This window comes from Archocentrus centrarchus, chromosome 8 (genome assembly GCF_007364275.1).
Source record: "Archocentrus centrarchus isolate MPI-CPG fArcCen1 chromosome 8, fArcCen1, whole genome shotgun sequence".
Lineage (NCBI taxonomy): Eukaryota > Metazoa > Chordata > Actinopteri > Cichliformes > Cichlidae > Archocentrus > Archocentrus centrarchus.
This window is the reverse complement of record NC_044353.1, coordinates 13,199,701-13,225,246: the sequence shown is the minus strand read 5'-3', so window position 1 is coordinate 13,225,246 and position 25,546 is coordinate 13,199,701. Positions and strand designations below refer to the sequence as shown.

General features: G+C 40.6%; 1 protein-coding gene across 1 annotated transcript in view; it reads left to right on the top strand.

Annotated features, from left to right (window-relative positions):
- cacna1ha (calcium channel, voltage-dependent, T type, alpha 1H subunit a) overlaps window positions 1-19,069 on the top strand; it is a 53,288-nt gene extending 34,219 nt beyond the window's left edge. Inside the window, 19 exon segments of the mRNA XM_030736770.1 lie at window positions 340-466; window positions 829-954; window positions 1,272-1,361; window positions 2,150-2,342; window positions 5,131-5,282; window positions 5,679-5,788; window positions 6,298-6,431; window positions 6,636-6,706; window positions 7,899-7,977; window positions 10,590-10,711; window positions 11,536-11,694; window positions 11,905-12,045; window positions 12,255-12,420; window positions 16,091-16,248; window positions 16,367-16,613; window positions 16,616-17,539; window positions 17,542-17,663; window positions 17,666-17,695; window positions 17,697-19,069. Coding sequence (XP_030592630.1) covers window positions 340-466; window positions 829-954; window positions 1,272-1,361; window positions 2,150-2,342; window positions 5,131-5,282; window positions 5,679-5,788; window positions 6,298-6,431; window positions 6,636-6,706; window positions 7,899-7,977; window positions 10,590-10,711; window positions 11,536-11,694; window positions 11,905-12,045; window positions 12,255-12,420; window positions 16,091-16,248; window positions 16,367-16,613; window positions 16,616-17,539; window positions 17,542-17,663; window positions 17,666-17,695; window positions 17,697-17,831 — 3,286 coding nt within the window. The 3' untranslated portion in view covers window positions 17,832-19,069.
- The last annotated feature ends 6,477 nt before the right edge of the window (window positions 19,070-25,546 follow it).

The window sequence follows — 25,546 nt, the reverse complement described above, 5'->3', positions numbered from 1 at the left end:
GGATTTTCTGTTAACCTTTGGGGGGGGTTATAGGGTAGTGGTTTACACATTTGCCTAACAAGCAAAAGATCCATACTTTCATCCCAGGAGAAAACACAAATTACTTTGGGGTCGTGTCAGGAAGGGAATCTAAAAATCTGACAAATCAAATGTGCAGTGCTGCCTGCTGTGGTGAATAAAGGAGCAGCTGAAAGTAACTTTTCTATGTGGATGTACATGTGGTGCATACATGTATGCAGGTACTACACATGCCACAACTTATTTGGGTTCTTTTAGGTTTTTTTTTTCCATGCATTTTCTGGTACTGGGGTTAAATGTGTTTTGGTTTGTGTGTTCCAGGGTGATCAGTCGAGCCCCAGGATTAAAGCTTGTTGTGGAGACTCTCATCACCTCTCTTAGACCTATTGGGAACATTGTCTTGATTTGCTGCGCCTTCTTCATTATCTTTGGAATCTTGGGGGTCCAGGTAATGACTCTTTCACAGCACAGACATGCCTTATCTTTTGTTCCTTAAATGTCACTAATTTTATGTAGCTGCAGATATGATGGTAACTTCAATATCCAATGAACCATTAGCTTCTTTTTAGTGTTTTTGAAACAATGATATTTAGGTGAAATGTGAAAAAGGAACAACGTGAGCTGGTATTATCCAAGCACTGAGGAAAACTTGATAAACTTCATGATAATAATGCATTCTGCAAAACTTTCCTTTTTTTCTCACATTACAAGCCAAATACTTGAAAGGCTGCAGGCTCTGGTGTAATTATGATAACATGTAAATGCCAAATAGCCCCTGACATCTCTCTCTCTCTCTGTTTCACTCTCTAGCTGTTCAAAGGGAAGTTCTACCACTGTGAAGGTCCGGACACAAGAAACATAACCAACAAATCAGACTGTGAGCAGGCCAACTACCGCTGGATACGAAAAAAGTACAACTTTGACAACCTGATCCAGGTAACGATCAATAGACTGCGGGGGAGATTTGGTGAGAAAGATGGGAAATAAAAGTAGAGTCACCTCGCTCTATCTTAAAAAAAGAATTATAAATTAAATTACATTTAAAAAAAATTCTCACCACTGGTCAGTCCTATGACACATTTCATAATATATTAAAAATAGCATAAAATCATCTTTTAAGTCTGTGCATGCACGTTTTGCTCTCACAGCTTCTATTTATCACAGAGAAAGAGAGTTGCAGTACATGCTGGCATCATTGTTCATAACAAAACTGATAATGTGTGTATTGACTCATTGTATGTTTGTGTTTCCAGGCTCTAATGTCTTTATTTGTGCTGTCGTGTAAAGATGGCTGGGTCACCATCATGTACGATGGGCTAGATGCAGTGGGAGTGGACCAACAGGTAATGGTGTGAGAAATTGCTACTCTGTCCTGCAGGAATATGATAATGGTCAGAATGCTTGTGAATTACTCTGTATCAGGTGGACATGTATTGTAAACTACTGAACTCTATTGATGATTTGCTCCTCCTCCCCTCTCTTAGAACAAAAAAATTACATAAAACCCAAATAATTCAATATCCATTATATATTTAGTCCAAGCTTGTTTGTTTATGTTAATCTTACAAACAGATCAATAAAAAAAAGTATTTTTTGAGTGTTGGGAGCATCCACACTGGAAGCAATTCCCTTTGAAGCTGACAGTCCAGGATCTGGTGTCCCCAGAAAATTCTCTAACTGATATCCTGGACTCTAATTGGTAGTTTGGTAGTCATTTCAATTGCTCAACTTGAAGTTGAGAAGTTTATCGTGGGTCCCGCCTGCTTCGTGTTGCTTGTTGCCGAATCTCATTCAGTTTCTATGACCTCTGCTCGTGACGTCGCTGCAGATTGCTTCCAGTGTGGACACAGCTTTAAGTAACAAAGAGGAAACTCCTGTTACTTAAAGCTTAGAGTTGGAGCTTCAAAATGTGCACATTTTGTAAAATTTTCCAGGTAGAAGATTTTCCCCAATTTAAATGTTTCTACATGTTGTAAGTGATAAGATACTGACAGTCTGGTGCTGGTGTCTCATCCATTTTTCTGAGAATGAGCACAAGAGCTAAATATGGCTGATTTTGTGCATAAGCAATACGCATTAAAAAAAAAAACTGAAAAAGTAAATCTTCTCTGCTGTCTCCTGCTTTCCTCAGCCTAAAAGGAACAACAATCCTTGGATGCTACTCTACTTTATCTCCTTCCTGCTTATCGTCAGCTTCTTCGTCCTTAATATGTTTGTTGGGGTCGTGGTGGAGAACTTCCACAAGTGCCGACAGGACCAGGAAGAGGAGGAGGCACGCTTACGGGAAGAGAAGAGGCTGAAAATGAAAGAGAAAAAGCGCAGGAGTAAGGAGAATGGAGGGGCTGGTCGGTAGTCTATTTTTCTGAGCACTGCCTGCTTTCAGAGCTTGAAAAAAGAGAACGGGAATGAGAAAGAGAAAACAACAGGAATATGTGTACATATAACAGAGTTAAAGATCAAAAGAGGGAGAATTTACAAGACTGTCTAGCTCACGCAAACAGTGATGGATCACTGACAGAGAGCGTGGACTACATCAGTCTGATGCATGTAAATGCATGACTGCAGCCCTACCCCAACCCATCCCTAACACTGCATGAAAAACCTAATCAGCTGTATTAACTTAAAACTTTGTATGCTCACTCTTTAATTCATGGAACTGCCACCAGTTTAGTATAAAAGTAGTAACAGTTTTTAAATTGCTTTAATATGCCTCAGGTACCAAATCTAAACATCACAAACCTGTAATAAGCTGAATTTTGCTTTCAATTATGAATGCATTGCTTTAAAAAAAAAAAAAAAAAAAAAAAAGCACCTTTAGAGCACTTTCTGCATGTGGAAATAATCAGCGGCTGCTTTTCTCATAATTTATTAGCAAAATTTTCACTGGTGAAATACCAGTAAACCCCTCCCTCCTTCTGATTGCATGTGCAAAACTGACCCTGAAAAAAGGATATTTCCTGTAAACGTGCTTTGACTGGCAGACTCAGAAACATAGCAGACATTTTGGCTGCTATACCTGTAAACACCTTGGGTAATCAAGCTGTATATGTTGAGTTATGTAGATAATTTATTTATTTTTTTTTTTGAAAATACGAGCACATCCTGGTGGAAACATCAGAAACACAATGCCTATCGCAAACATGATTCAAAGTACAGTACAGTCACAGTACAGAGGAGCAGGACTTTATTGTGATTGAGAGAAATTCATAGAAGCATATGGTCTTATATTCATCTACATAATCATAGAATTATATTCTAAGGCAGTATATGGTGTGAGCAGAACACAGCTCTTTTCATGTTGTATTAGCACCATGTCTCACTGGTCTAAAACTGCTAAAACTCTAGATAAATGTAATGCAAGTTACTTGAATGTCTCAGAGCTGCAGTATATGCCTATTTATAGGGATTGGTCTAATCAATCTAAAACCTAATGTAGTTTTAGACTACTGAGATTTTTTTTTCCTGTAGTGATGCCATTTAAGAGGAAAGTGACTCCAGTGTTTGTTCAACAGTACATCCATATTCTCAATCTAAAAGATGAAGGAATCATACAGGAAATGTGAATCAATTCATTTTAAAATATTGAGATCAATAGAAAAAGCTTAGATTATCACTCAAGCAGTACAAGCTCAGAAAGAACTAACGCCTGAATGATCTTGTTTGTAAAGAACGATGCTGTTGAACATACCCTGGACAGCCCTTCTAAGTCCTAGAGGTTAAAAAAAATGGCATGAAAGCATGCGGTAGATGCATAGGGCAGGGCATGGTGTACGTGGGAGTATGTCAAAGGCATTCGCATACACATTCAATATCATTATAATGGACATGTGAGTACACAGTCACAGTGGAGAACAAGCACGTATAAATGCCCAGAGTCTCATCTTAAAAGAACGTGTAGTCACCATAGTAAAACTGTGTAAATGCACACAAAAGCCAACAATGCCATGCAGCAAAGATGTACACTATCTCTCAGTTTGGATGAACTTCTTCTGTTATTATATTTCTCTGCAGTACACGATGTAGATCTACACTATGTATGTTTTTGTGACTAGCGTTAGTCGAATTGAACACAGCAAGTTTTACACTTGCAGAAATGCTAACTGCAACATTTGACCACAAGTTTTACTGTAGCTCTAACATTTTGCAGGCGTTTCTGACCGCTGACCTAATACTAAATGTGCGAACATGATAATTTAACATGCACAAACATCATAGAGCACTGGAAACATTAGTTAGATTGCATTGCCACGGTTCCTCAGTTTGACTGAAAATTGTTTTTTTGCTTCCTCCCCTTCCACGCAATTTCTTTTATTTTTAAGAGTGCAACATGCATGGGACTCGTTGAGCATTACGTAAACAATTATGGTCAGAAGATTCCATACGCTCATCATGGATATGAATGTCATGGTAATTTTGGGCTTTTAATGATTTCTTTAAACTGTACTTTTTCCCAGGCTGGAATGATTGCGCAGCATACATCTTTAATGACTAAAAAAAACAAACAAACAAGAATTGGATTTTCAAGGAAATCATTTCAAGCCCAAAACCACAATGACATTGATACCCATGATGAGTGGATACAAACTTCTGACCACAACTGTACATGTGCTATTAGTGCAAATTTACATACAGAAGTACCTGAAACAGAAAATAATACTAAATCTGTGATCCCTTTAATGAATGCATGCCATAAATATCTTAGACTTTTTGTTACTCTCATGTCCTCCCTTATTTGAACGAGCCACACAAGCAGTACCATGCACACACTTGAAGGAACAGGGACAATGGGAGCACCACCGCTGTGAGTAAGTTTACAATTAGATAATCAGTGGGGCGCCTGGTCGGCTCAAGGGCCTCTCTGATGTGACATGCGTACCAAAAATAGCAGAGTCCTGTTAAGGCACAAGCATATTTTGTTAAATAAAAGTATCAAATGGAACAGCAGTGGTGGTTGTCTTCTCTTTGCCCCTCTACCTTCCGGTGCACATGACTACACACAATAATAATTTCAAATTCAGAGCACAGTTTCTCACAATTGTGCTCACTGTGTGTGTGTGTGTCTCTTACTCTGTCTTGCATATGTTTGTTTGTTCCTGTGTTTTTCTGATCCAGAGGCCAAACTAAGGCCATACTATGCCGACTACTCTCCCCTGCGTCTGTCCATCCACACACTGTGTACCAGCCACCACCTGGACCTCTTCATCACTTTCATTATCTGCATCAATGTCTTCACCATGAGCATAGAGCACTACAATCAGCCACAGGTAATGTGTGCCCTGACAAGCTCGTTAACGTGGAAAAGTTGGGTCAAATTTTTGTGGTCATAACTTAGATGTCAATGCAGGAAGATATTTTTACTTTGCCTTGTTTAAAATACCCTTTTATCTGCATTTTGTGTCATGTAATAATAGATATTCAAAGGAATATAGAAAGATGCAACAATCGGCGGACAAATGCACAGACAACTTTTACTCTTAGATGTTATTTATTGTCAAGTATAATTTGTTTAGTGTTTCTAAAAAATCTGCAAAACAATTGTGCCGCTGTATTATATGCATTTTTTGCATTATTTGCTGAATTATGAAGGGCCCTCTGTGAAAGGTGTTTTCAATTAATCCCTGTGCTTCTCTTTACATTGGCGTCTCTCTCTGTGTACTCAGTATTTAGGAGAGGTTTTGAAGTACTGTAACTACGTGTTCACCTGCATCTTCATCATTGAGGCCCTGCTCAAACTTGTGGCATTTGGCATACACAGGTTCATCAGAGAGAGGTAAAACTGTGAGATGAATGCAAATTTTTCTTTAATCTCTATACCAGTGTTTCCCAATAAATTATATGTAGTGTTGTATGTATATGTTGTATAAAATAGTTACAAAGATAACTCCCTGAATTTATGCAACCCTGCCTCCTTGTTTTCAAGACACTGGGTGGTCAGGGTATTTATCTGTCTCCGAGTGCCCGGGTGGAGTCCTATCATGGTTTACCTCAGTGTTCTCCCTACCAAAGAGATTAGCGGGTGGGATACCCATCAATCTAAACAACCTCCTCACTGTTTACCATCAGCAGCCAGGCAGCAGCAGCATTTCATCTTCTTTTCCACCTGCTCTTCTTTTCACCGAACTTGCAATAACTTTTAAAGACTAAGAAGGAATTTGTATTACTTTGTGGTTGCAATCACCCCCTGATATTAGTATGAGGATGAAAGAGAAGCACTGAATTTTGTTTCTTCTCTCTCTTTTCTTTTGTGCTTGACTGACATGATGAACAATATATGTTCAGGTGGAATCAGCTGGATGTAGCTATAGTGGCATTGTCCATCATGGGCATCGCCCTGGAGGAGCTGAAAATGAAAGGCACCCTACCAATAAATCCTACCATCATCAGGATCATGAGAGTACTCAGGATAGCACGAGGTACACACACACACACAACCACACACACACACACAAACCAGTCTATTCTTGTTTATGTCTTATACACTTGCAATAGTTTTGAAGTTTCACCCTGTCAAGCTATCTTATATATTCTTGGAGTCGAAAGGAGAGTTTAAATCAAAGAGTTTCCGACTATCCTTTTAGCACTATTGTCGTATCGACTGTTCCCGTGTCTCTCTGCAGTGCTGAAGCTTCTAAAGATGGCCACAGGGATGAGAGCGCTGTTGGATACTGTCATGCAAGCACTGCCGCAGGTAAACACGGACTCTGTAATGTCTCAACCATAAAAGAGCGGTTTTGTTTTTTGTTTTATTTATGAAAACAGGGTCAGAATGGCAATTTTTTTTTTTCCAAATAGACAGCACTCAAAGATTTATGCTTGTTGATGAATATTTAATTCGAGGCATATCCATCCACATTATAAAAATTCATATTCTGACCCTCAAGCATTTTTGTTTCTTCAGGTTTTTGCTGGTGTATCACATTTGGTTTTCTTATTAAATGTGCCTTATAATAAATGCCACAGAGATTACACACACACACACACACACACACACACACACACACACACACACACACACACACACACACACACACACACACACACACATATATATAGTAAAATAGATACCCATGCACATTTTTGTCACTGATCCTGTAATTTTTAGAGTCAAACGGTTCCTCCTTTGTGTTCCTATTTGTGCGTTTGCTATCTTGTCATTGCACCACATTTTAAGTATGTCAGCAGATGTCGTGGATGTATCTCCCTCTTATTGCATAGCTCAAATCTTAGAGGCAAATAGCAGCTGCACCAAAGATTATGATGTGCGCGCAGTGACAGGCTCCATTGTTCAGCTATTTTCTAAATGTCAAGTATTTGGATATAACCATCCCGGGGCACAGAGTGCACAGGGAAAGATTTTTAGAAACTGGAAAAGGAGATGGCATGATGCAGATGTAGTCATAGGAGGTGCTTCACATTCATTCAAGTGCTCATCAACAGACTTCTCAGTGTAACAAGTAAAAAAAGGCTTTTACATATTGTTGTAATTGTTGTTGTTGTAATTGTGAGGTGTACTCTGTAAAATGTCCTGCGGGCAGTTTATCAGTTAAGTCTTCCTGTGTGAAAGTAAAACTGTTTTCAGGTCACAGGGTAAGTAAATGCAGATTATTGGATCAAATATGAACTGGTTTTCTGAGGCACAGAGACAAGGCTTTGAGTACAACTGCCAGCATCCAAGTACATTGTATAAGACTCATTTTCAGCCTAGCATTTACATTATACTATGAATTTCCATTTCTAATACAATGGTAAATATATGTCAAATCAAATAACTATAATAAAATAGAAATGCCTCCTTAAGCAAATAATATTCACACTATAGTGTTTGGTGTGCAGAAAGAATCTACCATGTTTTTCTGTTTGTTTGTTTTTCGTCCTTCCAGGTGGGAAATCTTGGTCTTCTCTTCATGCTGCTCTTCTTCATCTATGCTGCTCTGGGAGTGGAGCTCTTTGGCAAACTGGGTCAGTCACCAGCAAAAAAAACATGCACACACACACACACACACACACACACACACACACCACACACACACACACACACACACGCTGGTCTATACACTTCAGCAGAAAAGGTTTTTTTTAATTCACGCATCACTACCGCAGTCAAGACTTATTGCAAAATTCCCCTCACTCTTTACCCCCATCTGTCTCCCTCTGCCTCGCTCACCCTCACATCAGAGTCCCGTTTTCACATTTGCATGATTACATTTATTTACATTATTGCTTCTTCAGTGGGCTGGCTCTGTCCAGCGCATTTTCTCTGTTTGTGTGGGAAGAAGCTTAGAAAAAAAAAAGGGGGGGGGGAGACTTCTGGGAAGATAAAATGAAAACAACTTTCTGATAAAGAGTTTGCTTTCTGTGAAATATTATGATCCTCTGCTACACATTGGGAGTACGAGATGATGTCTGCTTTTGCAGATTTATGAAACACAACCCGTCTTCAGCTTTTGCAAAGCTTTTTATATTGCCAGGCTTCTTTCTAAAATGTTTGGATGTGCCAGATGCCCTTCGTTCGGTCTGTGCCGCACTTAAAATGCTGATTAATGTCTGGAAATGTGGAATATATTTTGTTTGACAGTGTCTGCCATTGATGCGTTATAGTTTTCTGGTAGTTTTTACTGATAACTTATTGATATTTAATGTCCAGAAAGCAAGCTCCTGTTTAGGATGCATTTTTTATTTTAATTTGATTATAATTTTAAATGAATTTTAATAATTTAAGTTGTTTGGGATTAGTTGGACCTTATAAGAATAATAACAAAACATCTGTGAACACAGTATGTCCTCTTATGGGCACAGTGGGATTATTTTACAACATAACACAATAAAGTCAACATTGCTTAGTATAGTATAAAGCATGTTATTTTGCAGAATGAAGTGTAAGGTGTAGAAAAGCTAAATTATAATGTCTGCCTATGAGGTCCCATAGTTTCAGGAGGTTAAATTAAATATTTATGGTATGCTTTTTTTCAGCTTTTTATTTAAAGTATTTCTCATAAAAGGTTTTCAGCGGTTCTGTCGGGGAATACAAAGCAGCTACATGTCCCTTACTTGAATGAGCTTTTGGGGGTTTAGTGTGGGCATACATGGCATTTTATAAATGGCTTTCACCATGATGTGGAAGTTAAACTGGCCAACAATAACAGGCATGCGTACATTGGCATACTCTGCCCAAGACTGTGTGGATAGGATGAGGGCACAGGGGATTGAACAAGTGTTTAAATGTTAATACATTTCTGGCTTCATGTCATTTCAATGCCGGGTGTTTTCAACATAGTTCATAATTAACAGATTCCAGAGTGGATTTGAATCTATATTTAATTACTCATCTACTGATCTACACCTGGATGAATCCTGACTTCCAATGAGGAGGAATTAAAGGAGAACCTGAGAAAGGCAAAGCAAAGATGGAAGAGTAGAGAAGAGACGACAGCACACACAGCAAGTGTAAAGAAAGCATAAAAGAAGAAGCTCTAGAGTTTCGTTCTCCCTGTGGTTTCCCCTTAGTGTCCCTCCCTTGTCTTGTGTCTGTCTTCCCCGTGTTGTCAGCCTGTATTCAAGTAGGTGTCTGTTTAGATTCCCTCTGTCAGGTTTCCATGTGTTAAGTCTGCGTGTATGTTAGGGTTGGTCACTTCCTGTTTTATTTTGACAGTCTCGTGTTCCTAGTGTTTTGTGTTTAGTTTTGCTTCCCTTGGTGTATTTTTTGTCTGCTTTTAATAAAGCAAAGTAAAAATATAGTTCTCGGCTTCGTGTCCTGCATTGAGGTCCTCTCTGCCCTGCCTGCCTCAGCAGCTGTGACATTTCCCCTTAAAATGACTGATTTATAAAGTAAAAAAACTATTTCTTTAATGTCCAAAATTGTTGCTTTAGTGCTAATGATGTAGACATTTTAAACGAGTACGCATGAATTACTGCAGTACAAAAAAAAAAAAGAAAGATTAGATGTCTGACATTTGACTGAAGTGTGCAGGACTGAATACCTTTGAACTGGATATCTGGAAAATGAAAACCAGCTTTATCCAATTTCTCAAGAATCGCTGACTCACGTCTGCCATTTGTTAGAAACACACTGAGTGCTTCAGTCTTGCATCAGTATAGCTTGATTTCATTACATATTACGTAAACCTGCCCTATCCATTTCCTCTGTGCTACGCTCTCACATTGTTAAATCCTCTTATTTGTCTCCTGGTGACTGATGCTTAGAATAACAAACAAGGTGCATAATACTCCAAGGACTGTTTTATGCCTCTCAAGCATCCTGTTAATGTGACCTCAGGTTTGAGGCGAGGGACGATATCCTTCTGGTGGTTATTCTCCTTCTGTAAACAAGGCCCTGAGGGCTTTCTGTTAAATTGACCCTGAGACTTTTCTCTGTCCTCTAGAAGACAGTTCTCATCAGCTCTCCTGTGCAGTGTCCACAGGGAAACAGCACTTAGAACTGCTTTACTCTGCTTTGCTATAACTCAGGAAGTAGAACTTTTTGCATTCTACTCTGGCGTGTATTTCATTCTTATTTTCACCACCATGTTTATCGCACAGCTTAATTAATGTCTTCTTATATTTGTCTTGATTAGAGTGCAGTGATAGCAACCCATGTGAGGGTCTGGGTCGTCACGCAACCTTTCGAAATTTTGGGATGGCCTTCCTCACACTGTTTCGAGTGTCCACAGGAGACAATTGGAATGGGATTATGAAAGTATGAACACACACACACACACACACGCTCGTACACATACCACATGCGCTAATAAATGATGACTAGATTATCTCATAACCACAGAGAGAGAGCAGCGACCTCGAAAAGTAATTATGGTATGATAAAGTAGCTTAGAGGAGACCAATGTCAAAACTTTCACATTTTGTTTTTTACTTTATTAAAAATGTGATGCATTGCCTAACATTTCTAAATGATACAAAAATATGATCATAAAAAAATGAGGTCAATGTTTAGAACTTTTGCTTTTGTTGTTAATTGCATTTTTTTTTTTTTTTAAGGAATAGAATTTGATTATTAGTCTTAGTGTGAGATGGGCATCCCTCTTGAATTCCAGTAGAGGGCAGTGTCTCACACTTTCTATGGTTAACCTTAAAGTAGCTGTCTGTCTTTGCACAGACAGTTTGCTGTTGTGTCCAAGTTATATGCATGTCTGTCAGTTTGGCTGTATTTTGAGTCGATTCCAGAAGAAATTGGGACATGATTTCGTGCAGGGTGAGGAAGACTTTTGCTTTGTAGGAGAGTCCGGGTTGTTTAATAATGTATCATTTTTATGCTGATTATGAGCTACTTTACACTGTGTCTCCATGTGTGCTTAAATTCCCCCATGTTCTTTGCTTCCTGAAGTCATGAGTCAGTAAATGTGTGAAATTGCGGTGCTTACAAAAGTCTTTGCAGCTGTGCACGCCCAGCTGTGGCGACTGGTGACTGTGATTCTGTGTCTGTGCTAAACTCTCTGTTTATTTTGTTCTTTTTCTCTGTTCTCCGTCCTTTTTTCTATCTTGAATCTTGCTGTATCGTTCCAGGACACATTAAGAGAGTGTCATTCAAGTGACCGCCACTGTTTACCATATCTGCCCTGGGTGTCTCCAATTTACTTTGTCACCTTTGTGCTCATGGCCCAGTTTGTTCTGGTCAATGTGGTGGTTGCTGTTTTGATGAAACATCTAGAGGAAAGCAACAAGGTACTGTAACTACAAAAAATATAAATGAAATGACCATAAATGAGGAGCACTCTACACATTCAGTAATGTGTGAACAAAGACAAATGTGCACATTCTAAAATATACATTAAATGTATACCCATGTGTTCAGTATCTCTTCATACAGTCATTTTGGACTTGACAAATTGGATTTTAAATGTATAGATATGAAGTAGATATATATATTTGCAGGATGCTAAAGAGGATGCAGAGATGGATGCAGAGATTGCCTTGGAAATGGATAGAGAGAGGGATCGCAGATTAAGCACAAATTCCAACAACAGCTCAGTGGGAGGCACGTATGTTGGGCCGTGCCCAAATTCACCTGAAGAGGTAGGAAGACAATAACCTGCTTATTAGCGGAGGCAGCAGTATCAACAGTGTGCACCTAAAACTGTAACTTTGATTTATATAGAGTTGATATATAATTCAGACTGTGTTCAGCTTATGTGTTTGTCAGCCATCAGAATTCTTTTTTTTGTAAAACCTTTAGATATATGTGGTCGGTCTTAACACTGAGTGGTCTCTGTCTCCCCCTGTAGGAGGATGAGATGCAGTACAATGGCCAGAACCTGCTGTCGTCGAAGATCTCTGTGTCCAGGATGCATTCTCTGCCAAATGACAGTTATATGTTTAGACCTGTGCGGCCCGCCAGTGCCCCCTACCCTTTAGACGAGGTAGATCTGAGTCCCCAACACCAGCATTCAGGTAACTTGTACGTTAAATATAAAAATATTGATTGTGAGGGTAGCATCACGTTATTGTGGAGTTTTGGTATTTTATTTCACCTGTGTGTTAAACAGCCACAGAAGCAGCTACTAAACCTGTTTGCAAAACTTCACATGGACCGAAACTGTTCCATGATGCATGCATCTTGCAAGCATTTAGATTATAAGATCAACTGTGCAATTCATTAATCTAATTAAAATGAAGGACTGAGTTTTAATTAATATTACTATGTGGTTTCATATGGATACAGAGTCATTTCAATAAAGCACACAGATGGAGACTTTGTTGAACATTATGCATTTAAATACACTTTTGACTTCTCATATAGAAAGTTAACCTGATACCTGCTTACATAATATTATCAGTGTTTTTTTTTTTTCCTTTAGTTTCAGCTTCTATGTATAATAAAGTCAGAACAGAGAAAAAATGCTCAGAACACGTCTCTAAGCACTAACAAGAACTGTTTCATCTGCAGTCAGAATCTAATGGCATGTTGTGGCCAGGCTGTGGACAGGCCCAGCTCTGTCCTAAGGTACTTACTGTAGTGGATGAGTCGATACATGTGAATATCTGCAACCTTCACACAGGCTCATCTGCTCAGCTGTGAAATGGCTGAATACTAAACTAGAATGGTGGTTGTCTTCATGGTCAAGCTGCAAAGTCAGAAAACTGCATATGTTAAAATAAAGTAATCGTCACTTCTGCTGTCCTTTGCTTTTTGTTTACAGCTCTTATTTCCCCCCAAAAAAGGTTGGGATGCTGTGTGAAATGTAGATAAAAGCAAAATCTAACGATATGTGCATAAACCCTATATGTGATCAAAAATAGCACACAGATAACACGTAGAGGCATTTTGTTCTCTCCCGGTACTCCAGCTTGTTTCCGCAGACCATGCATCTGAGGTTAATCGGTGAATCTAATTTGGCTGTAGCTGTGAATGGTGTCTGTGAAAGATTGGCCACAGTATACCCTACTTTTCGCTCTAATGACAGCTAAGATGAGGCCCAAGTCCCCACCCCCCACAAACAACCTGAAGGGGTTCCTCCAGGTGTCCAGACAGGGACCACCCAACTTCTTATTTGTGCATCTGTGAAGGTCTCATTAATTCTGATGCATACATACTTTGTTTTTAGGGAGGAACTTGATTATTTCAGCAAGATCATTTCTGAATGAATACGGCAGAGAAGAAGAAACGGGCTAGCCTGCAGTTCTGATCCGTTACAGTACACACCAGGGTTATTATAGTTAACGAAAACCAATGAAATAACGAAAACTGAAATTGAAAAAACATTGTCGTTAACTGAAATAAAAAAAAACTAAAATTAAAAGGAAAAAACCATAACTAACTAAAACTGTATTGTGAGTTTAAAAAACTAACTCAAACTAACTAAAATTGTAGATAAAATGACCTTTCTTTTCTTGTTTGTCATTTATTTAAAAGCCTTGTGGATTGATCATTTTCAGCACTCCGAGTTTAAGCTGGGAGCGCCGTCGGGCAGCTGTGGTGTGCGTGCGCGCGCTCACCGCGCTGGTCCTTAAAGTAATGGCAGCGGTCTGCCGGGACAGCGGCGGGAGCGCAGCAGAGTCCCATATGGAGTTTTTTTGAGTCCGATAATACAGACAGAAGCGTGTCTTGTTGTGATGATGATGAAAAAATGTATGGAACACGTCTCAGTGAGGAAAAAAAAACACCAACATCAAAGTCCACCTGAGAAGTGCGCACAAGGCAGCTACGGAAACCGCTCTGAACCGACGTAATCTGGGGTTCACCTCGGAGAAATGTGACTACTCCTCGCTGCCGCAGCCGCAACGTTGTGATGAACCTGTTCCGTCCTTGTGCGTTTCCAGGCACTTATCAGTGAGAATAACAATAGGAACAATCAATATAAGGACTCACAAATGTCAGCAAATTCTGGGGGAGACTGCTTAAAAACTGTCGGAACGGACGCGAGGGAATGAAGAAAGTGAAAAAACAGGAACAAATATGTTTGCAGCCAAAAAAAACTGAGCACAAAGAGCGAGGACCAAAAGAAGTCCCAGCGGCACCGCGTAAAAAACACCAGCACACAACCGTAAGGTAAGAAAAACACACAATCCAGCTACACAAGCAGATGGGACATGAGGTCGGCCACATATGAGCATCTAACCAAGCTAGAATTGTAGAATTTATTGAGGTTTGGGAGTTCGTGTTTTTCTGTTTCTCCCGTTGATGTTCATGTGTGTCCTTAATATTGCACCACATTTAGCACGTAGTGCTTCTGTCTTGTGAACAGCTCTTTAAACGGTATCTTTGTTGAGTTTTTATTACTCTTGTACCTTGAATCTTGCACCTGAACAAAGTATGAAAAACTAAAACTAATACTGAAACTAACAAAACGAAACTAAAACTAAGCAATAAACCCAATATAAAAAACGAATATAAACGAGCAAAACCACTCTGAAAACCAATTAAAACTAACTGAATTAAAGAAAAAAAGTAAAAACTAACTAAAACTAAACGATAATGTGAAATCCAAAACTATTATAACCCTGGTACACACTGAAAACATTCACGTCACTGTAAAACAAAAGTTATGATAAAAGAGGCCCTGAAATGTTGAGCACGTGAAATCTTCTCGAAACTGCAGTAACTGGTCTCATATTTACCTTTTACACAGCGTCCAGCATTTGTTAAAGAAATGGGGTTTTAGATTGCATATTGTCAGATGACTTTACAGCATGAACTGAAACTATTAACTTGAAATTAACTTGTTTTGATCTAATAACTTTTAATGTTTTAGTTTGATTACATCTGCACACCCAGGTTCACTGAGCCTGTGTGTGGGAGCCGTTCTCTGCAGCAGGTTCCAGACAGTCCCCCCCCCCCCCCCCCCCCCCCCCCACCCCCCCCCCCCCCCCCCCCCCCCCCCCCCCCCCCCCCCCGTTCGCTGAGCCTGTGTGTGCAGATTGCCTGAGAGCCTGGCTGCACAGTTTCACGGCACAGATTGAACATCTGATAGATATGCTTTCTCCTGCCCTTGACACATGACTCATTAGAGTGCTATATGCTGTCAAGACTCTTAATTGTCCTTGGCATGACTCAATACAGACAAATGAAACTGTTACTGTAACCAGGATCTAATGTGTACATCCAGCAGGCTGGCCTTAATCGAGCATTTCCCTGAAAAATCAGCTCAGTGCTGCTGCTCAGCATACAGTATAATGTCTGTTTTGATTGGCAACCTACTGTATGTGCTAATGATTTTTTTTCTTTATCCAGGACACACTTTATTTTGATAGCACATTTCACTGCATTCAAAAGCAGGTTTTCAGCCCTGAGAACGTAAGTGGTTCAAGGCTGTTTCCAGGCTTCAAATTTGAAGCCGTTATTTAAGACCAAAGCTTTCAGATAAACTTTTAATTGAATGGCTCTTTGTGAGATCCAAATGTTCTATCACGATAAAGTGTTCGCAGTGTTATACTTTTGTAATGACTCTTCAAATATAATGCTTTAATATGATCTCAAAATAGAAAATAGTATGTTTGTTTATGCCCAGCCGTGCACGTGTTTTCTCCAGAAATGCATGTGTTTATATCATTTTTGTGTATATGTCATGCTCCGTCCTGTTTGATACAATGACATATGCACTTTACACTTGTCTTCCTGCAGTCTCAGTGATGTCGGTCCACTCCCAGCCCTGTGAGAGCCGCTCTCTGCTCCAGGTTCCAGACATTTCCCCTGTTCACCCTCGGTTACCTCCCTCCCTGCCTCTTCCCCGCATCGCCCCACCAACACCCAGCGCCTCACCACGGGCCCTGCATAGGCAGGTGAGAGACCCCATGTCAGCTGCTTCATACACCTTTAATTACACACACACACACACACACACACACATTTCTTGTCCAACAGCTGTTTATACTCATGGAGGCTGCTTTTCTGTTACAGGTGGCAGTTAAAGTAGTTTCTGTGGAGTCTCAGGGTTTTGAGCAACAGGAGAGGCCCAGCTCAGTCCATCTGCCACCCTTCTCCCTTCACCGCTACACCCCCTTATACCTCCTCCTCATCATCATCACCTCTGCCTCCTCCTCCCTCCTCTCCCTCTGCCCTTTCACTCCCACTTGCTCCCCCTCCCCCTTCCCTCGCTCTCCTCCATCTCCTCTCCCTCCTTTGCTATCTTCCCCCTCTACTCTCCCTCCCCACCATCTTCACCCTCACTACTTCTCCCTCCACCTCCCTCGCCCCGCGCCCCCTTGCGCCCTGCGAGCCTTCGGAGACCAAGGCCACCCTCTGCCATCTCCCTCTCTGACCCGGCCGATGAGGAGGTGTATCACATCACCAGCTCGGCCCACCACAGGTGGAGAGACGGGGAGGGAGGAGGGCAGGAGAGCAGGGGTAAAGTTGGCCGTAGCCACTCCCTCTCCCCATACACCTTGCCATCCGCTCTCCACTCCTACTCCTCCACCTCCTCCCCTCTTCCTCCTCCGCTACCACCGTCCTCATCAAGGAGCGCACTCAGTCTACTTGGGGCTGGATTGAAAGACCGTGACTTCAGGAAAGGCTTTAGCATTGACAACCAGGGCTTCCTGGACAAACCGCCATCATTGAATGCTGGATACGCTGATGACCAGCGGCGCCACTCTATTGAGGTCTGCCTTCCACGAGCTGTAATAGCCAATGATAATGAACACTTTACACAGGAGGCCCACCGGCTGGATAAAGGTGGTCAGGCATTTCCTGTGAGGGTCCAGTCAGTCGGAAGCAACCACAGAAAGAAGAAGATGAGTCCTCCCTGTATATCCATCCACCCACCCTCAGAGAGGGAGAACACCCAAACTGCCTCGCCCCCAAAATTGTCTGATTGCAGCACAATGCTGAGACGCAGGACACCATCCTATGACTTGACACCACACACACAGTCGAATACATACACCCAAGACGTGTCGTCAGACATACACACAAACACTCAGACGCAGTCTCCGATGCGCAGACCACTAACACCTATCCACGTTCCACTGCAAGCAAACTCACCACCTCACACACTGACACACTCACGACCGTCTACCCCGACACACACTCAGACATACACGCCTCCGCATGCATCAACACCCACATACCCGCACATCCCATCAGCCCAAACATCTTCATTCCAGCCCTCATGCACCTCTTGTCTCAAGCCACTATGCCTTTCTCACAGACACACCCCATCTCCCCCGCTGCGGGGCACTCCTCCTCTCTGGAGAATACATCCCCCTCCCTCAGTTCACCTTTGACCAACCCACAGTCCAGATACATGAGCGGCCTGTCTGCTGGCATATCTGACACTGATACAGCCACCTGCTCTTCCCCTTTCGACAGCAGACTGGGAAGCGGTGCGGGATTCAGTGCAAAGAATAGGAGGACTGCCCAATAAACAGAATTGTTTGATTCAGAAGGCGAATTTGGTTGAAAATCTCTGAAGCTGGAGCAGCAGGGCCTCGCTGACCCTCAGCAGAGACGGGTGCTGAGGAGAAAATGAGAGGTAGAAGTTTACTGGGAGAGGGTTTTTTTGTTTTCTTTTCTTTGTTTTCTTGTTAAGATGAATAATGAAAAGACATTGATTACTCTTTCCAGAGAGACGCTGGTACAGACTTGAATGATAGACAGTGGATCCATTTTTTCTTAAACCCAGCTTGAAAGACAGCAGATCCACTGAGGCTGTACCAGTCAAACAGTACTCACTGTACATGGCGTGTTGGGGACTAATACAAACAACACACCAGGACTAAAGCCACCTAAATCCGTAGCCAAAGTTTTTTTCACACACTGTCTCACCCACGCGAGCCAATCAGGAAGCAGCGTCTGGCTGATAACCTCCGACCTTTAGGGGAAGGGGTTTGTGAAATGCGAGCGTTTGGGGGGAATTGTGGGATATGCAACTTCAGGTTTTCTACAGAAGTTCTGCTTGCCCCTCCTCTGCTCCTCGATCACATTGATCAGAGCAGAACTCTGTATGAGTGTGTGTGTGTCTGTGCACGTGTGTGCGAGCGACTGCGTTTTCTTATGTGTGAGTACTGTCACATCTGTTGTCGTGAAAGTCGTCCATGTTGTTCTTACGCCTGTAACGACAGAGAGGAGGAGCAGGGCAGAGCTGTAGTGTATGTTTCTTTGTGTATCTGTGCAGTGTAAATAAAGGAAAATACAGTATTTGGTGAGGTTAAAATAGCTCTATCCATATGCACATATTTTTATAGAGATCTAAATGTTTTTTGCACACAAATTTGAATTTGAATTTGCTTGTTTTTTTTCTTCTGTTGTCCTCTTGTGAATGTATGTCTCTTTTCAAAACCGAGGGAGTAGTGAAGGAGCGCAGCCCTCCTCTCAGCCTGCTCGCTGAGGTCGAGGAGAGGGATTTTATTTTTCTATTTTGAAAAAGAGATCGAAGAGAACAGGGGTGTGACGTGTTTCTGTAGCTTTGTCTCAGATTTCTGTGTATCTGGTGTCTAAATAGGTTTCAGTCTGAAGAGGCTGGCTCAGTGATGCAAGCTAACATGAACTTAGATGCATTTGCATAAGAGCAGTGTATATGTTTGAGTAAAATGTGGTGATTATTAATGGGTAGACCTGTGCCCTATCCCCACATTTAAATTTTAGTTTGGCCTTTATTTGAAGTGGGCCGTATCCCTGCAGGGGAGTTTAAAAATCCAGAAATGTCAGTATATAAAAAAAAAAAAAAAAAGCATTTTGATTTCTTTGTTTTGATGAATTCAATGAAATGAATTATGGCATCACTGAGCCTCTCTTCTACTGCTGTTTTCAAGCTGGATCAGCTTTGACACCTGTGTTTCTGTACATCTAAAGACAACCAAACTAATTAACTTACTAAATATGTGTAGCCAGAGTGCAATAATAATATATACTTGTGGAAAATATAGTATCATCCACATTACATAAAACAGCCACACTCTTGTATTCATACTGTAGAACTGCTATTCATGCTATAAACCCATTTTTATATGGTGATTGAGAACAGTTCTCTCTCCAGTGTTCATGCTTCTTTAGGTACTCGTGCCCTGAGTGTGGCTGTGCTGGTATGGGTGTGGCTGGAAGCAGCGTTAGGTACTGTAGATTTCTCCAAAAAGCTCAGGCCCACCCACTGATGGCGTTGCTGGAAGCAGAAGAGGGATATGCATCTCTGCTGAGGACTCAACAAGCCATTTATCATTCCACTTTTGTTTTTTTGTCCTCACTGACCCCTGACGCCACAACTTCACATCACTTCACACACACCCGTTTCCCCACGTGTCGCGCATGCCCTACGGTTTGAATGGCGAACACTGATGAGCGTTTTCCATCCAGGAGCTGAATGTTTTCTTACTTCTATTCTGGCACAGCACAATATGTGTTTTGATTCTCTTTTGTGCACAGTGTGGTTTTGGCACGCACGCACACACACACACACACACACACATAAAAGAAGCATGCTTGTAAGCTTCATAGTACAAATTTCCTTTTCCAAGGCAGCTGGGTTGGATGGCGTTTTTAGTTTTTTTGGAATTAGTACATAACATGCACAAATCCTCCGTAATCTGAGTGAAAACCAAAGTGCTTTGATGCCGTACCGTAATCTCTTAAGGCTGTGTTCTTTGTATTCAGAAAACAATTAAAATCTAGAGTATTTATGATTGATTACCTCGGTGACAAGGGTTCTCTGTAGGTTGGTCGAAATTCTGAAGCAGCTGATCCCAAACATGTTCTGTGAAATTGCCTCCAGTCTGTTTTGAAAGGGTACTAAATAATTAAAGCAAAGAGATGATTTTACATTTATCAGATGCATAAAGTTACTTTGAAGATATCAGAGTTTGCTGACACTTGCAGAAACCTTTGTAAACACAGGAATGAAATCATTGATTATGATCAGTTAATAAATCTCCTTCTACATTCTCATTTGCTTTTCCTTTACCAAGCAGTATGAATGTAGACCGACAAATTGTGGGATTTTGGTGTTAAACACCTTTAAGACACCTTTGAACACAGAGCCTCCTTAAAGCTACATTTGATATCTGTATGATCGGGTGGAAGTGACACACAAACACACACACATACACACCAACAGTATGTAAGTAAACGCTCCTTCCTTCATGAATGACGTTGCAGTCGGAGCGCTTTCCTGCACGCAGCACAGTTACTCATTTCCTTGCTTGAAATCACTTATTTATACAGCGTGTGCTTGAACACACGGCTTCGTCTCATTTCCTGCACAGACTGTCAGCAATGGGAGGTTTTAAGGTTTCTCTGAAGACGTCCTCTTTCTGTCTCACTCTGATCTGACTCAGTGCAGACGGCCCCCCCGATCTAAATCGCATTGCCACATTAATCAACACAGTTTGGTAGAGTGACTGCATAATTGTTCTTACGATTTACAGATCTTTGGATCTGGAGTAATTTAAATCCTGTTTTGAGGAAACAGTTTTGACTATTGCATGTTCTGGTTTAAGAAGAAGAAAAAAAAAAAACTTTGGAAAGAATCATCTGGATGTTTTAGAGATTTTGATATTTGCATTTTCAGATGTTTCCCATTTGTAGATTGACTACCTAATTGCACTGGGCTCTTATTAATTGGTATCTGATAAAAAATACTGATTAAATGACCCTATTCTTTATTGTCCAATGCAGTACTGGGTGGTTATTTATTGTATGAGAACAGAGCTCCTCTTTATACGGTTTTATATAGAGAAATGGAAACCTGGTTGGTTCTGTTTTGCCAAGAACCAACATTATTTAATGCTGACATGAACTTTTTTCCACTTTTCCTCCAGATAATCTAAACATAGTAGAACACTGGTGATGGTGAAAATATTTATCTGATGTATATTTTATGTAGGAGTAGCCTCAGCCCTGATGCTCTGTAAAGGACTGATCAGCATAGTAATACGTTTTCTTGGTTGATATTGAGCTGGTCCAGTGAAGGCGATCATGCTGCTGATACAGCTGAAACTAGTGTGCAGCAGAAGGTTCAAACTGTGATAGAACTTTGATGAATCACAAGCCTTGTTTCCTTCCTTCCTTCCTTCTTTCTTTCCTTCATAACCCTTCAGTGACTGGCCCAAGCACCCCCATCCCCAGACCCCCTCAAGCCTTACAAGAAGGGGAGGAGGTGCATGTGTACTGTCTGTCAGAGGAGAGTTAGTGTGTTTGCAATAATATCCCCCCCCATTGCTCCTCAAACAGAGGGAAAAGGGAGGGGACGGGATGGTGTTTAAAGGCTCGACACGCAGTTGGACTCTGTTGTATTGTTGATAATTAATGTGTGATGACCAACCATTGTCCTGAAGGATGTTTTCCTGTCAATTAAAAAAAGGTTTTTTTTTTGTTTTGTTTTTTATTCCTGACACAGTCTGCTTAGTTTATTCTGTTCATTGTGCTTATTTGCCCTTTAATAAATAATTCCTACTGTGTGGGTATCAGAGCTTGACCGATAAATAATCCAGACACAAGTTTTAGCTCATATTAAATTTATTGGCTTTGGTAATGGAAACACAAAAAAGAAGAAATTGTCTGACAAGTTGTTGCATTAACATCTTCTTGGCACCAAAAAAACATCTGTTCTGCCCTCAGCAAGGATGGAGTGTAAAATAAATAAAAAATGCAGCAGTCAGAAACAAATTATAAGGCTATGATGGACTGACGACCCCTCCTCCCGCCCTATCACACCTGGGATGGGCTCCGCTCTGAATTTGATAATATTTAAGAAATTTTCCATACCACATGCGATCATCCGCTATAAAACAGTATATATTTGGCAGAGAGGCTACTAGATATTATCACAATATATCTAGATATAGATAATATCATCTCTGGATGGATGGCTCAATGGAAAGTATACAGTACTGTGCAAAAGTCTTGAACCACCCCTTATTTCTTTATATTTTGCTTATAAGGAGCCAGAATTCCTAATGATTTTATAAGTGATCTTGATCTTTCAAAGTTTGAACATTGGTTGCTTTTTAAGTGATTTTTAGTACAGTCCTTATACATGACCATTTTCAGCAATGTTTTTTGTTTGTTTTTTGTTGTTGAGGTTTTTTGTTAAGCTGTTCTTAAGGAAAGGAAACAGAGAAAAGGCCAAACTGCACAAGAACTGGACTGAAAATCAGTGGTAACAGGTCTGATGGAGTGATGAATCCAAATTTGAAAGTATGTCAGTATGTACTGAGGAGGTCAGGAGAGAGGTACAGTAGTGAGTGTCTACAGCCATCTGCAAAACACAGCATCTGATTGGCTGTGAATTTGTTTCCCAGCTTTACAATAATCACAAAAACACTGACAATGCAGTAAAAGCAAACACTCCCCTCCAAGTATTAGAATTGTGAGGCCAATCCCTTTATTTTTTCTGTAGACTGAAAACATTTGGGCTTGACATTAAAAGATGATTATGAGACAAAGATCAATGTCTGAGCTTTATTTCCAGGCATTTACATCTGGATCTGATACACAGTTCAGAAGATAGCACCTTTGCTCGGTGAATGGACCAAAAGGCAGCCAACGTCCAAAGACGATCTTTGGACATCCTTCAAGAAACTTGGAGCACGATTCCTGAAGACTACCTAAAGAAAAGAGAAGAAAGCTGCCTAAGAGTTCAGACTATGTTGAAGAATAAAGGTGGTCACACCAATTTATGACTTTCAAGCCTGTTAATACTGTACAAACTCTGTTTTTGTCTCATATACTTTATTTCCATGCATGTTTGCACATGTTTCAATCAATTGCTGCACCTATTATCCATTTTACTAGCAAAATATTAAAAACACGAGGGGTGGCTCAAGACTTTTGCACAGTACTGTAAAGGTTAATGTTAAATATAGTCTCAGGTAATCTTAAAGGGAATCGGTAAGTGTTAAATTCACATTTTTTAAGATTGTGATGTAATGTTCAGCAAGACACAAAACAGAATAGGTCTGATGGGTGAGAAGAGTTAACATGTTGCAAAAAAAAAGACAATTTACTCTTAGTTTATGTGATTTTTGGATGACTTACTTTTTTTTTTTTTAAAAAGTAGCCTTTAAGATATACATGTTATTCCTAAAAGTATTCACTCACCACTCTAAATACTGAATTCAGGTGATCCAGCACTTCCATGGTCACAGGTGTATAAACCAGGAGAACGGTACTTGTCTGTACTGCATTGTGCCAAATGGAAAGTCTAGTGGAGGGGGGGGGGGGGGGGGGGGGGGGGGGGTTATGGTGTGGGGTTGAAGAGTTGAAGCTGTTATAGCTGCGAAGGGTGGCTGACATCAATGTTGAACCTTATGGAATAAGAATGGGATGCTACTCAAGTTCATATGCGTGTGAAGGCAGAGGAGTGAATACTTTTGGCAATATAGTGTATTTATGAAGGTCAAAATAGTACAGATATTTGGTAAAAAGTTGAAACATAATGTCTAGTGGTGTAAAAAAAAAAAAAAGCTTAAGCTTTGCACCAAAGCTTATGTTTACAAACAGTTCAGAACATCACCTGTAATTACACATTCTTTTTTTAGGTTCCTAAGTCTTTTAATGCTTAATAATATTTTTACATATGGACTCCAACAACAGCAAATCTTTTAATCCAAACCCAAAACTCATCTGTCAACACATATTAAACATGTGCTACACCACACAGCGTGGTTGCTGTGCAGAAAGTTCAATTTATTACTATTTCACAGATTATAAATAAAATCTTACTCAACTGCAGTGAGTGACATTCTGAGTTCTACGGGCTGCATCCCTCTGTAGTGAAGTCTCACAACCACTAGATGGCACTGTTTGATTGTCAAATCTGAGAATCTTAATACAAGGATGAGTCAAAACATTAAAACCACGTCCCTAATAATTTGTTGCTCAACAAGTCCATAAATACCAGTGAATTATAGTTTATGATGTATGACAGTAACAGAGGGTTTTCAGCTGTCCTTATTAGGAGACAAATAGAAGTGCAAATGATAGAGTGTAGATGGTCTATCAAAACCACAATGAGACATGGTTAGAATATTTAAGTGCCAGGGTGCTTTGCCTTCTGTGGAGTTGGACATCTGCACCAAAACACTGCATCTGCACCTAGAATGAATTATCTGAAACTGCTGCAAAATGCATTAAAACTGTCAGCATGTTAATGTCTTTTAAACTGAGATGCCCTGATTCGGGAGAGATTTGGCAACCTGATATATTTACGCATTCCTCTCACATAGCTTTGCTGCAACATTTTGCCTTCGTATTCCTTCAAGATACCACTGGATGGTGCTGCAGAACATGAACCGTCAGTGAGAAAAATGTGAGGAGTAACCTCTGAGCTGCAAGAGTGTGTGCATGTGTGTGTGTGTGTGTGTGTGTGTGCGTCTGTGCGTGTGTGTGTGTGTGTGTGTGTGTGTGTGTTTGTTAGTGAAGCAGTGCCAGTTGTAATATGTTCTTGTAAGAAGTAAAGGTCAGGATGACAGATTCACAAAAAAAATGTAAAAAATCAAAAGCCTCCCACCCTCTTTCCCAGACTCAAACAGCAGTGCCTGCTAACAGCTCGTCTTTTAGAGTGCCACTTATATTTATTTTGATTATTTATTTAAACCTTTGTGTGGTAATGGATTTACTGCTGAAGATTCCATTTTAATTTACTGCCTGTTTGCAATAAAATCAATCTTGGGCTTTTTTTTTTGTTGTTGTTCATTTCAGCCAGCTCTGCCTTTTGATGTGTTAACAGACTGATTCTGGGTTTGGATGCAGCTCTGCATCCCCACGATTGAAATTAACCAGTTTAAGCTGCATTCAAAGACTCGCTTTGCCTGCGACCATTAAAGGAGCATCTCTCTTTCGGGCTTATGCAGTCTTTGAAGCATGTTTAAAATGGCAGCCTTGCAGATAGGCTTGCATCTGTCTCTATATGTCCCTGCACTTACCTGCTCTTCAAACAAGTCAGTCACCTGGCACTAGTCTGCTGTCAGCCAGCCAGGTTTCTATCTTTGAAGCATCCACTGTATGCTTTTAATTGGATGTCTACATTTGGTTGTTCAGCAAAAGAAGCGTGGTCATACCACTCTTCAAAAAAGTTCCCTCCTTCAGCACCTGCTTATTTTCAGTGTGAGGCAGATCTGTCAGGTGGTGAGATGACAGTTCTGTCTG